Here is a 15,269-nt window from a genome sequence, read left to right on the forward strand (position 1 = left end):
TTACAATAAGCAATTATTATAATAAATATTATTATCCTTTATTTATAAAGCACTATCATATTAAGTATTGCTGTTGAATAAATAGGGGTTGCAAATGACAACTCTGCATAATGCAGAAACAATGAAAGAGGAAGAGGAGAGGATCCTGCTCAATAAAGCTTACAATTCAAGTTTCAATGTTGTGCTGGGTACAAAGAAATGGAATTGAGTGTAGAAAAGAACAGTGAACAAGAGTTGAAAAAGTGGGACTTTCTTGGGGCAGCATTTATCAATTTTGTTTTAAATTTTTTTTTTTGTTTTATCAAAATTTTGTTATTCAAAGCAATATTAGGATAACATCAAGAAACAACAAAAAAAAGCATACAATAATGTTCATAGTCATAGTACAAAGCTTTGTTTTCTGACCCTTTCACTTTTATGTTAAATTACATCATCCCTCTTGCAGTATATCGTATGCAAAAATTTCACAAGGAGGGCAATAATTTTTTAACCGACACGTTTCACAGAGTTTAGGCTGCTTCATCAGTAATGAATTGTATTGTATACATTGTAGGATAAAAACGGATACATACAATAATATTTGTGTAAACATCAATGAACCACTATTAACCACCCTAGCGATAAACCCGACCTTGGTTCGGGTTAAAAAAATTTACAATTACCATAAACCCCGACCCCAAAAGTTCGGGTTTATCGATCACTTACCTGGTCCCGCTGCGATCATCTAGTGTCGTGTTCCAGCGTCCTCCTCCAGCGTCGATCTCCAGCGTCGTCCTCCAGCGTCGGGTGCCTTCTCTGAGAAGAAGAAGCCGGCCGGCGGAGAAGAAGAAGCCGGCCGGCTTCTTCTTCTCCGTCCGTAGCATGTGCGTGTCCCTCGGCGATGACGTCGGCGCGTGTGCGGGAAATTCAAATTGAAACTCATTCAAACACATTTTGTATTGGATTGAACTCCTGTATCCAATCCAATACAAAATAATAGAAAACATATTTATGTGGTTTTGTCTATAGGTATGTGACAGACACTAGGGAGGTCTTTTAGAAAAATATATTATTATACAGTATACCAAAATATTGCATTTTCAGTATTTTTCATTTATTTATGTATTCTTGTTTAAGCTGATTTTTGTGTCTTTTATTTAATTTTATTAAAAGTAATTTTTTTTTTTTTTTACATGATTGTGTGTTTCAAACATTTTTTATATTCATGATATCTACTAGAACCCTGTTCGGACATATTTCTGTAAGTTAGTAACAGTGTAATGCTTTTGGAACAGAAATCTAGAAATCAGTGTAACGCCCAGGTGGTTAAGAAGAATTCTCATTGTTGTTTCTTGATGTTATCCTAATATTACTTTAAATAAAATTTCGATATTTAAACAAAATTGATAAATGCTGCCCTAAGAATGTCCCATATTTTTTATTAACTCCCTTGTTCTTTTGTTCTCTTGTTCATTTCTATACTAATTATGGATGTGGCTTTTTTAGGGGATCTCTTATGTTTTTCAACAGTGGGATTCGGTCTGTCTAGTTTTTGTTAGTGGTAACACAATCATTCTTCCCTTGTGGTTACTAAACATTCAAAACTATTATCATCTGCACAAACCTGTACTTCATTCACAGGTATGTATTTTTGTACTTATTTTTATTCTATTTTTCAGTGGAACTATGAATACTATGCACTGTTTCAATATGACATACGTATTATTTTTTGGCTTCCTAGTGATCAAACGCTTACAGATCTCCACGTTTCGTTCAAAAACAGTGGTCCCAGGCTTTAAAGTATGCATACGGAATGTGTATTCATATCTGGTAGTACTGAGGCATTCCATTCCATGCCCATAGCATAAGCAGCAGAAGGGGCCCAGCAAGAGGAAAATATGGAGACAGAATAGAAATCCATACTCTCATGGGACTTTTCTTTAGTGAAGTAATGCATCAAGCAACTTTAAATCTGACTATTCAGAGTCTGTTTTCTGCTTTATATATACTGTATATATTGGTCTTTTTTATTTTTATTGTTAAAGTAATTCTGCCCTAGCAGGTTGTTAGACTCTGGAGTTCATTGCACATGAACTGTAGCCAATTACATGGTCACCAAACACAAGTGAATAGATTTGGACACAATTGCCTGTGTGTGGCCCTGAAGCCTGCCGCTAGTCTATTCAGCATTTAATCCACATATTGCAGCATTGGTACAGCACCTTTTGTTGTTTGATTAGTGGAACACACTTTGGCCACTCAATTCACACATGAATTGTTACAAACAATTCATCATTTGCTTGAAATTGATGTTTAATTCAAAGAAAAAGGATCCGTTTGGTGAAATAAGTCTGGATACAGTTACTTCTTAAGGGATCTATCTGTACTGCATTGAAATCACAAGCTATTAGTATCTCAGCTCAGTTTTCCTCTATGGATTACAGAACACCTCTCTCTATATGAGTATTCCAGTATTTCACATCAGGAGGAAGCAGCATAGGATGACAACACTGGTTATCTACAGACACAATACAATCCATGTAAGTTGTCATACTAAGACAGGAGGTGCTTTACTAGGAAGATCTCCAGGTGAAAAAAAGGATAAAAAACGAATGCAGACAGCCACCAATTCCAGGTTTGCTGGATCACCCAGCTTCACTGATGAAAGTGAATTCTCTCCAGCCTTGGAGAGCTTTCATGAATCAGGGTCATTATATCAATGGATAGTCAATGAAAGAGATATTGAAAATATGTTTTTTTCCCCTAAAAAGAAAATAGAGCAATGGAGTATAATCACAAGGACGGTTACAAAGGAATGTTACACATCAGTGTTTAATGTTTTGTTTTGAATACAATTTGACTACATGAACAAAAAGAACCTAAAGAGTTAGTCCTAGTTATAGGATGGGTCTCCTGGACCGATTCATTTCTTGGTTTCTTATACCACTTGGGGATTCCAGTGGTGATATCGCCATGATGTAGTTTCTGACATCACCCTTGATTAAACTAGAGCACAACATAAACAATAAAAAGAAAATCTGCAGCTAAAATAAGACACCCTTGTACTGGCCTTGTGCAAGTCTAATATGAATTGATCAGATTTCCCCAAAGAGATCTTAGCACTGACAGCAATGGGCAAACTTTAACCCCTTCCTAACCACTCTTCTTTACTTCTCATCTGCATCGGTTACAAAATCCTGTCTCCCCACAAATCAGCTCCAGAATCCAAATGTCAAAATAAATCATTCTGACTTTTGAATAGACTGGTCTTTTACCTTTAACACTAGAATGACTTTAGTACATATAAAGAAAGTAACTTATGGCTTAGTGAGAATGATAAATTCAGAAGCTTAACAGTCTACAAGTGAAATTGAAGGTCATATGTACCCTACCATTAACAATAAAATGGCCACAGTGCTTTCCAGACCTTTTTCAATGGTATACTTTATTTCTCAATGCCAACATCTTGCTGCACGATTAGCACTACTGCTTCATGATTTGTTTTCTATTTGTTTGCTAAAGCAGAACTCCAACCAAATGGTTTTAATTTGTTTTTAATGAATAAGGAAGGGTTAGAATTGGACTGTCCAATATGGGGTCAATCCATAGCCCAAGCCCCAACCTCTGGGCCAACAACTGGTACACTACAGCTGCTGTAACCTGTTAACAAAGCCAGAATAGGAAGTCTCTTATTCTCTTCCTCTTGCTTGCTGTAGATTATGTCATTTGTCAGAGCCAGGCAGATTCAGAGGGTAATTAAAGGCTTCCTGTGGCAGTTTTGATCAGAGGTTACAAAAGCATGTGTATCAGGTATAGGTGGCAGAGGTCTAAATGGGCCCAGAGGACAAGAATAACTGGGCAGCTAGCCATGGCAGCGGAGGAAGGTAAGTGAGGGCTGGTGTGTCTCAGTCAGGGTTTACACTCTTGGCACTGCTCCTTGTAAGTTTTACACACTAAAATGGAGCAAATAAATACCAACATTTATAGTTTGGATGTAATTTGTGAAAAAATAAATGTTCTTAAACTACCTGCTCAAGAAAGGCTATAAAATACTTGACTGGGGTACAACTTTATGGAGGAACATAAGGCTGGGCACATGAAGCAATAACAATGTATCTGGTATGTCTAGACCACAAGTTTACAGTCTACACAATTTACGAAGCCCTTCCGGAACACAGAACCTGTGTTTATTATGATTATGTCAGTGCCATGTGAAGGGCTGATAAATTTTATTTTCTTGCCACAGGTCTGGCCAAATGAGTGAAGAAGGATAGAATCTATTTTATGAGTTATATCCTGATCTGGTGCACATTAAATGAGTACAGTATGATCTGTCTCCTTATAGTCAGTTACAGACTCTAACAGGGCCTGGTGAGTTTGTCAATTGTTTCCTATTGGATTCTCCTAAGAAATATATCAGGAATGCACTCCGGGGAGAGATAGCAGAACATTCAGCTCACAATGTTCTGGTGATGACAGGAGAGGAAGTGATGGAAAAGTTCTGGAACTGGGAAGACAATAACACAAACCTGAATAATGGTCTAAGTTTTAGAGCATTGTACCTTGTTAGCTACTTAACAATTATTAATAACTTGTATTTATATAGTGCCAACTTATCAGGCAGCATTTGCAAAGTCCATAGTCATGTCGCTAAATGTCTGTCAAAGAGGCTTACAATCCAATGTCCCTATCATAGTCATACATCATTAACACAGCCAAAGGCCAATATACTTAATGGCATGTCTCCGGGATGTGGGAGGAAACTGAAATGCCTTGAGTAAACCCACATGGGGAGAAACTACAAACTTCCTCCAAAAAGTGTCCTGTCCAAGATTCAAACCTAGGACTCCAGTGCTGCAAAGGTAAAAGTGATAACTGCTGAGTCAGCCATGATGCCAATTCATGACCATCATGACCACCATGATGCATTTCTGTCCAATATGATGTGCAATACCCTGTATTTTTTATTGCAGTATGCCACAATGCATGGTAGTGTGTTTCCATGCATTGAGATATGCTTCAATGCACTGGGGGGGCCTTTCAGAAAGAATAGTACCGTATCGTGTGTGGTGAACAGGCATGATCCCTGAAATAATTTTTATTGCCTTTTCCTTTCCTTTTGCTGTTCTGCAACCTTTCTGCAAAAGTTAAAAAAAAGAAAATCTGGAGTTCTATTTTAATGGAAACTCCTATTTTGGCATGTTAGCTTCTGAACACATCACATGAAGTCTAATGGATTCTTGGCAAATGCAATAATCTAATTCTGCATTCATTACTATTTCCATCAGATACTGTGGGTGGGTATATGGACCTGAAGTCTTAAAGAGGAATTAAACTTCCGTCTTCGGGCCGGAGCTCCGGGCGCCGCCATCTTCTCCTCTTCTTACGGGTTCTCCTTCCTACGTCACCCAACCCAGGCGCAAGATCGGATGACGTAGATGGGGAAAAAAATTGCCAATCTCACTGTGCATGCGTGAGATCGTCAATTTTTTCCCTTCTGACAATAGGGCTCCTTCTGCGCATGCCTGGGATGCTAGGGCATGCGCAAAGGGAGCACCCAAGAGCCTCCCGGGATGCATGACGTAGGTATTCTGGGAGACTGTGCGCTCCCATTTATTTTTGATCGCCTAGACAGGGGGTGCTGCACCCTTTAAAAAAGAGTGTTGCACTTATAAAAAAACAAACATAATTTTTTACTTTACATAAAAGAGTTGTCTACCTTTTTATGTAAAGTGAAAATTCTGAGTTTAGGTACGCTTTAAGTGCAGTCTTTGTACAAAAGCCACATGGCATGATGTTAAAGGCTCTTAGCTGATTGATAAAGATACATCAAACAAATACGAACAGACATCTGATAATAGAATGGTACGTGAAACATGGGCATATACCTTGCTTTTTTTTACAGAATGTATGTTTAATGGGCAGTGTGCTTTACTTGCTGAGGATTAATGGATTGGAATCAATATATTTATGGAAATAATGCTAAAGCACACACAGACCCTACCATCCCATCTTTCATCCATTAACCTTGGCTCACAGATGCTCGTTATTATGCTGGCAGTTTCAGAGTGCTAGCTCAGCATCCATCAGTCACTTTACAGATTCACTACTCATTTCACAGACAATTCCTTGAGGAGAGACACAGACAACTTTGTAAAAATCCCTTCTGCATTCCAATTAGCCTCTATCCTCATTATAGAAAAGGGAGAATCACTTTCCATCAAATCCTATATGTACACAGTGGAGACATGTGCTATGGCCATGAGAAGGGTGTGGGAAAAGGAGGAGGAGATGAGAATATAACCCTGAAAGACACAGAAGCCAAAATCGCTGCAGTAGAAGTATGCAGTATAGGGCACAGCTAAAGAAAATGGGCAATATTCCATTTTACAGATTTACTCTCTACATGCAGACTGCAGGTACCGATCCACAATCCCATACAGTGATATATGCATTATTTAGCAGATGCTGCACATATGACTGTTTGACAGGTAAATGCTGTGAATATTACCTAAACACTAAATATACCTTCAGTGAGTTCCTTTAAATATCAAAGGGTTTACTTGCATGTTATTGGAATGGAAATATAGAATGGAATGTGACAATTTACCAACTGCAGTAATAGACAAAACAGTAAAGGAAACAAATAAAAATGGTCATGGGTTAAAAATGAGAGTAATTTATAATCACAAATAATGGTTTTAACAAAGCCAGGATTTAGATGCCTTGGATGATTAACAGATGCAAAGTGGGCACTTTTACAACACACTACTTTTAGACATTTATTCATGTTTAGAGTTTTAGAACCTTATAAAACTAATGTCACAAAATAGATCTAAATATGTATTTGCTAATATATAGCACAGATCCAGCAAACCCCAATTTTTTGATCTGCCATCCACGTGCTTTAACCTTGAGGGTGTGGAAGAAAATCCCCAGGAGTGTCTGCTTGCTGGCAGATGGTGCTAATACAATGCTGCATGCTACATCTGCACTAAGCAGCCAAATAAGCTTTACCAGAAATCATGCCTTCCATGCCTATTGAGGAACTCCTGTATGTCTTTATTAGATCTCAGCTTCCTGCTTCCATGGGATCTGGCTAATATGATTACTCATTTTATGACTGCAGATCTTATCATTGCGCAGTTGGCATTGTGGGATCCCATGCACAGAGGAGCCACACTGGGATGTTTTTCCTTGATACAATCTGAGGAATGCACAAAATGAAAATATCCCTGATTTCATGTTTGCTTTATAAGGAACAGTTTACAGATTCCTGTTCCCACATTCTTCTGTACTTTATTATTGTAAATACACAATGCAAACTTTAGATTTCAGCAAACAAGTACTTTTCCATGTCAAAGCATTATCAGTTACACTATATTCACATCTATTTTTTTTTTTATTCCTTTTGTCTTGTGCCAAAAAGTATACTGTAATTATCATGAACTCTATACAAGAATGTCAGCTTGTAAGTGAACTAGCAAGTATGGATAAAACCTTACTATTGCCTTCATTACAGCTATGATTTCTATATAGAATACATAGTAAAATGTTTTAAAGTGTTTTCAGGTGTGGCAGTGACTACATTCTAGCCCCTGCTAGGTACTGTCTTAGCTCACTGCAGTGGATGAAGTCATATAGTACAGCACATGATTTCTATATAAAGCACTTAAATAGTTTACTAATGATGGCATAAGAAGCATCTTACCTTGACATCCTCAGCTGCTTCCACTGCCTGGCTATCCTGCTGCAGTTGCTCCAGGTCATTGCTTTGTTCTGCTTGTTCTTCCTTGTCAGCTACCTGTTCTGCAGAAGTGCCAGCTCCCATCCTGATGGCAAAGACTTTGGGGACAGAACAAGGTGAGAAAGTGTACAGAGGCTTTTATCACCTGCAAGTGAATTTCCAGAATTCTGCTCAGCTAGTGAGAGTAAATACAATTCAGTAATTGTCTCCTATGCTTCTGGTATTAACAGATCCTGGAAGCTTTCTTTCTCTAGTTGTAAAATGCAAATTGCTTTGTAGCCAGTGCAGGATTAAGCCAACTATCTTACACACTCTTCTGTGTGTGCAGGCTTTTTTCTTTTAGATGACAACCTCTCCTTCTATTCCCTTTAGTCTTCCCCTCCCTCTCTCTTTCTCCATCACATGAGTCTGGGATCAGACACGCCTTGCAGTATCAAAACAGGCTTACAAGCAATGGGGACAGGGCAGAGGAGGGGAGCTGTCCCAAATAGATTCCTTATAGCATTATGTAGAGGCATCATAAAGGGCAGAGACCCCAGTTATGTCTGTGTGTTTATATATAAATATATATATATCATTTTATTATCATTTCTGTACAATTACTAGTCTGGAGCTATTACTGTATTGTTCTACATAGTTATATATATTATTAATTTGGCATCTAAATATTTAAACTTAAAAACAACTTTATCCCAGTCCTTCCTGATCTAATGCTAAACTACAATGCTCAATGACTTTGCTACATTGTACCAGTGTGATGTAAATGTTACTTTATTCCTTTGTTTTTATTTGCTTGTTTTGTTTTACCCTAGATACTATTGCTGTATCCTACAGGTTTATCATTGAAGTTGTATATCTGTATGTCTCTGGTGAAGGTTTTGGGTTTTAAACATCTTTAGGACAGAAACTGTTTTAAAAAGTTATTTTTAAAAATTTTATCAACGTAAATAGTTCATAATAATATATAAACAATGAATATAAATACAAGTGCATTATAACCTACTTGTTAATTATAATGCATTATGGCAAATATGGCCGAAACAAAAAAAATACACTTACCTTCAATCCCGAAGCGCAGTTGATCATTCCAGAGGTCTGTTCCATTGGGTACTGCCTCATCCCAGTATCCGTCTTCGGGCCGGTGCTCCACGCGCCGCCATCTTCTCCTCTTCGTCCAGGTTCTTCTTAATGTGTCCCCTAACCCAGGCGCAAGATTGGGTGACGTAGTTTGGGAACAAAACTTGCCGATCTCACTGCACATGCGTGAGATCGGCATTTATTTCCCTTTTGACGAAAGGGCTCGGGTGCTCGGGCATGTGCAGAAGGAGCACCCAAGAGCCTCCCGGGATGGGTGTTGTAGGTATCCTGGGAGGCTTTGCGCTCCCATTCATTCTTGATCGCTTAGGGGCTATTTTCTATTTTTAATAAAAGGGTGTGGCACTTAAAAAACAAACACAAAAGTGAAAATTTAGAGTTTAGGTACACTTTAGGCAGTACCATAAAAAGTGTATATTGCCTTTAACTCCTCCTAAATAAAATGGTGCACTTATGTATGTGGAGGTGCCCAGGCACTCCTGACTCCTGTGCGTCCAACTTGATTATATATATATATATATATATATATATATATATATATATAATACACTTTCACCAGTGAAGCTGGGTGATCCAGCAAACCTGTAATGGATCTGGTCCAGGATTGAAAACATTTGCTAGCAAATAGCTAACAAATTGCTTGATTTTAGGAAATCCATTCCAGGTTTGCTCAATTACTCAGCTTCACTGATGGAAGTGTATTCTCTCCAGCCTTGGAGAACTTTAATAAATCAGGGCCATTGTCTTTTATAAATATTCCCACAGGCCTTAAATTTCTTGCCTTGTGAATAAAATAGAAAGATATATTCATATAAAGACAGATTTATTCCTTCTGATAAAATTGCTTCCAGGTCCGAGGGGCCGCTAATTCAGGCCTGCAAATGCGGCCATACTGGCCAGTCCATGATAATTAACTATTGCCATGTCATTGATGCTAGTCCTCTTGCTTCAACGAGTTATTAGGAGTGTTCATGTCACACAGGCATTGACTTGAACAATCAGATGAAAAGGACCCCATTGGAAGCAAAAAGACGAAGCTAGAAGCATCAAGAAAACATAGCTTTGGGTGAGGCAAAAATAGTTTTAGACATGGCCATGTCACACAGAAACACAGTGCAAAACAAGATATTATTTAGTTAGTACGGTAATGGGGAAAAAAAATCAACCTACAGACTATACAAATGTCTAATCCTTTGCATTTTTGGGCACAGTTTCCAAAGTTCAGATAATTAAAGGCTTCAGACAATACATTTCCTATCAATCCCAATTTCCTATCAATATTATTTCAGAATATTGTTGAAGAGTATTGCTAATAAAACTTTTTTAGATCTTCACTTCAGTGCAATAAGACTAGAATAAAATAGTCTATAAAATGCCATCTATGGTTGTATATAAGCCCATTGTAATACACAGTAACAGGAGCTTCTGCAGGTTCTAATTTCTTTCTCCATTCCCCATACATATCAATTAGCACTACTTCAGGGTCCTGGAAACTGCTGATCTACTGCTGCAAATGCATCTGTGCCAGTCCATCTTTGCCTGTTCCCTCTTGCTGATGTCAGCACTGCTGTCCTTTCACTTAGTCTGAGAAAACCTTGCCACTGGTCAGCCAATAGGTGTCCACTAGGGATGAGCGAGCGAGTTTTTAAGACTCGATCTTGTGGCGACTTCGGCCATTCTCGCTTATCTGATTTTAGGCGAGAACGGCCAGTGTAATATCGCCAATCGCATTTTTTTTTAGTTTTATTAACCTCCTTAGCAGTAACCTCGAGTGTGACTCGGGGTAGAAAAAAGTTGCTGAAAGCGGTAACCTTGAGTCACACTTGGGGGGAAAGGTAAACCTATGAGAAGGTTAGTGAATGCAGCGCTTACCTGATCCGCCGGCGCCCCACGTCGTCCATCGCCGTGATCCCTGTCTTCTTCCTTCAGCGTCTTCTGCACACGATGAGTCACCGGGGGAGTTCCCTGTAAAGTCGGTACGTGTGTATGTTGCCGGCGGGGCAGGAAATTCAAAATCCATTTGTATTGCATTCAATTCAAAATAACTGTAGAATGCAATTGTCCAATTTTGTTGGACAATTGAATGCAATACATTGAATTTATATGTGTAAAAGTAGTACATTTTATTTCATGAACATTTATTTTACAGTATAAATAATAGTATGAGTATAATATTTTTATTCTAAATTCTAAAAAATTTTAATGAAAAACAATGTACCGCTTTTAGACATATAAAACCGGAAAGAAATGTACCACTAGGGAGGTTAAGTTCGATCCACGGCACTAGAGGGTAATTAAGTGCCGGGGATCACACATCTTCTCAATGAATACCGCCCTGAGGTGGCTGCATTCATTGAGAATATCCCTGGGACTAGAGATTAATTAACCTCTAGTGCCCCAGGGATCGCAAAGAGGAGGATTCCCTATGAATCCTCCTGTTAAAATTTCCTAGATCTTCCAATGGTTTCGCAAAATCAGTTCACCAAAATTTCGCGAAACCATCTGAAGTTCGAGGAAATTTTCGCAAGAATGCCAGCAGCATTTTCGCTCATCCCTGGTGTCCACATCAGTGATATGAACATCTGTAGAACCCCATCAGAAGTAAACAGAGTAGGATAGAAGATTAGGGCAAAGTGTTACTTGACCCACTGTGGCATTAGAGAAATAAATATTTTTTGCCAGAGGTCAGTAAGGGGGGGGGGGGGGGGGGTTGGGGAGGGGTATTTTTCCAGATCATTTTTAAAATTGAAACTGAGGTCCCTCACTAAAATGTCTATAAGGAAATTTTTGATTGCACAATAGGTATCCTTAACCGACCAACATAGAAATTGGATTTGAGACCTGGGGTTGTGGTGGAGTCATTGGCTTGATTACTGCATTGAAGTTGCCTACATGACCTTGATTTTGTATCAGTATTTTAAGTTAGATATTTAAATTTATCATTCTACCCGCATTAGATTAGAGTAGGTATTTATCAGACAGGTGAATTATATCCATTTCATATCTCAAGCTAGTTTTCCGAAGTATTTGCTCACCAGCAGGCACCTACATTTTAAACCTTAATGTTTTACAAGCAATACACTAATTTATATGCCAGACATAAAAGAGGAATCAATAATGATTAATAAATTATAATAAAATTAGACTAGGACTTTCAGATTGGTGTGAAGAAAAACACCAAATAAACCCATTCAATAAAATTAAAATTATATGGTAAGGTCAAGAGCAGGATAAATGTATGTTACTAGTTAAAATCTACTTCTGCTACCTCAATAAGGTTGGAACTCCACCCTTACATTAGGTATTGTACAGTTGTACAAGCTTCACTCCTTTAATGAAATTGCTTACTCCGATTTCACTGAACACAATCAGCTTCTCACGATGTACAAACAGAGCCTGCCATTTTCTTGGCTAAAAGATACCCAGCATCATCTAGCCTTTTCTCCATTTGAACTGTCCCTGCCCCCTTTCATGCATTTGATTAAGTTCTTTTATTTGTGGACACTCAGCATCACATTTTAGGAAGCCATGCACAACACCATGTGGGCATCTTCCACCACCTATGATCTGCCTGCCTAAAATGAGGTATGTAACAAAAATAAATACAGTTTACTTTTAATTTCAGCAAAGTTCAAAAAATGGGGAGAGAAAGGACCATACCAAGGCAACATAATAGCAGGGGAGATGCTAACTTTTTTGGAGGAAATAAAAAATACAAAATAAACCTCATTTTCTAGGGCATATTGTTTAAGTTAAACAAATACATTTTGGGCATTGCCAGTGGCAGTAACAATTTTTCCCAAAAATGTATCTGATGCTGTATCTGATTGATTTTAACCAGTCACACTAAACTAATTGGTGTAAAGTATAAGAAATATGAAATTCTGCTAAACAGATTTGCCAAGCACAATTGCATTTCAATTTATTAAAGAATCTATTCATTTGCTTGCAGATCTTATCAACGTTACCGAAATCATTTATATGTATGAAATTTAATGTACTTTTTCCTAACATTTTGATCTAGCCCCTAAGGTATTAACTTAAATTTACAGGCACTATAGGAAACTAAATAGCAGTAGCTGACCAACAATATTATTGGTACGATGCATACTTGTCCTCCAAATGTCTTCTATCGTCCCTAACCACCCATTTTAGAATATTCATGTCAATTCAAAATCAGACATTTTGTAGCTTGTCTAGGCCATTTAATCAGGTCAGGAGAGCTAAAGAAAAAAAAAAAGCCACACAGAGATTACCTTCTCCAGCCTTGGGGAGCCGGTCACTCATATGCCATGATTTCCGAAGATGAGTCCAAGACCCCAGTTGAAACATTGACAGCTATGTTTACATCATATTTGGTTACTGTACTTAGTTCCTATTGCAGCTTTTGGATGTTTGTTTGTTTTGCTCTGTTCACTGTTCACTGTGTTCACAGTGGAACTAAACTTCACTATGCTCACCTTCCCTGGTCCATCATTGGATGCTGCCATCGTCTCTCTTCTTCTTCCTTGAAATCTTCAGCCATCTTGATTGAGACTGGTTAAACGTATCTATAGCTCTGCATCATTGGATAAGACTAAATTTGTCAGTGAGGCCTCTTCTTTGTAAGTTCACTACCAATATCATGTGATTAGGAACTTCATCCCGAGCTTTTATACATGTGTTTTATCTTTTGTACCCTATCCCTACTGGAGAATCAGGATTACTCACACTGCTCTGCTGGCATACAGTTTTCCTGTGTTGACTTTTGTTCCCCGCCAATGAAAGCGGAACTCTGTAGGCTCTTAGTTATGGCTAACTTTTTAATTTGGAACTTGCCTTATTGCCTTGGGCTGGTAATAAGGTTTTTGTGCAACATTTTAACATCATATCCCAGAACAAAGCACGATGCTTGTCACAGCCTTAGTAAACAATTCAGGAGATCAGGACTTTCCAACACAACCATCTCAAGTGTGTACTGAGAATGGTCTGAAATAGGTAAAATATTCAGGGCGTGGCAGATGAAAATACCTTGTTGATGACAGAGGTCAGATTAGGATGGCCATACTGGTTCAAGCTTTTTATGCAGAAGAGGATCTTCGAATGCACAAGCTGAACCTTGAAGCAGATGGGCTGGAGCAGGAGACCACAATGGGTGCCATCCCCATAAGCTACGTAAAGGCACCTGAGACTGAAACGCATGCAGGCTCACCAAAATTGTACAAGAGAGATTGTAAAAACACAAGAGACACAAAGACAAGAGAGATTACAAACACAAAGACAAGAGAGATTGCCTTGTATGATAAGGCTCAATTTCTGCTGCAACATTTGCATGGTAGGTCCGAATTTGGCAACAACAACATTGAGGTATGGACACATCCTGCCTTGTGTCCTTGGTTCAGGCTGATGGTGTTGTAATGGTGTGGGGGATATTTTTCTTGGCATATTTTGGTCCCCAACATTTAGGCCCAGTTGAGTATTGTTTAAATGCCACAGCCTGACTTAGTGTTGTTGCTGACCATGTCCATCCCTTTTTGACTGCAGGTCAGGTCAGTACGGACCAAAATCTCTTAAGAATGTTTCTAGCACTTTCTTGAAATCCATGAAGAATTACAGCAGTTCTCAAGTCATATATATCCACAAAAGGACCACTTCAGTGTTTAACCCAGAAATTTTTTAAAGCTGGGTGGTAAGAAATTGTAAGCTTCAGTCCAACTGTTCTCGGCTCAGGGCCGATATCGAGCCAGAATCTGGCGTGTGTACAGCGCCAGTCTTCCATCATCGACTGTCCTGGCAGGTCCATGGACAATGGACGACTAACGATCCTAATGCAAGGGAAGTGAGAGAGCGCGCAGCAGAGTGCCGCTCTGTTGTTCTCCCCCTGCCCTCTGCAAAGAGCAGAACGGTGCTGTATGTATGGCACTCGTTCATGCATCCTGCAATTATAGACATTGGAAAGGATCGTGAAAGATCCTTTCCAATGACTATCATTGCACGTATGTATGCGGATTAACACTTCAGTAACCACCCAAAAACATCCAGGTGGTTGCTGAAAAGTGCAGGGTGGTGCACCTGGCTAAAAGAGGAGAAAAATGACCTTTTTATGGATTAACAAAACAATACCATGTCCCAGGACACTCAGATACAGAGAGAAGGGTATGATAGGGAACTTTATGGTACCAAATCAAAACAGACAAAATCAAAATTGGAACCATTAAAAAACAAATGTTTTATTACAAAACAGCCTAAAATGTACATATGTCAAACACAAACTATACTAACTATATAAACTATATATATGTTTATCAGTTATAGGCAACCAAACTTACAAAAAGGTATGTTTATAAACTTAGATGCTCCATAACTATCAAAAGTTCAAACAAATGTATGAAAAACCCACCCCAAAAAGAGAGGTGAGTAAGGAACAATGACACAGAAGGCTGAAAACAAACTCCAGGGTCCCAAGGAA

General features: G+C 38.5%; 1 protein-coding gene across 1 annotated transcript in view; it reads right to left on the bottom strand.

The window, feature by feature from the left end:
- AKAP12 (A-kinase anchoring protein 12) overlaps positions 1–8,080 on the bottom strand; it is a gene marked incomplete at its 3' end in the record, with an annotated part of 80,575 nt that extends 72,495 nt beyond the window's left edge. Inside the window, 1 exon segment of the mRNA XM_072409271.1 lies at positions 7,691–8,080. Coding sequence (XP_072265372.1) covers positions 7,691–7,810 — 120 coding nt within the window.
- Between the last annotated feature and the right edge of the window lie 7,189 nt (positions 8,081–15,269).

Source organism: Pyxicephalus adspersus, chromosome 4 (genome assembly GCF_032062135.1).
Source record: "Pyxicephalus adspersus chromosome 4, UCB_Pads_2.0, whole genome shotgun sequence".
NCBI classification, from domain to species: Eukaryota; Metazoa; Chordata; class Amphibia; order Anura; family Pyxicephalidae; genus Pyxicephalus; species Pyxicephalus adspersus.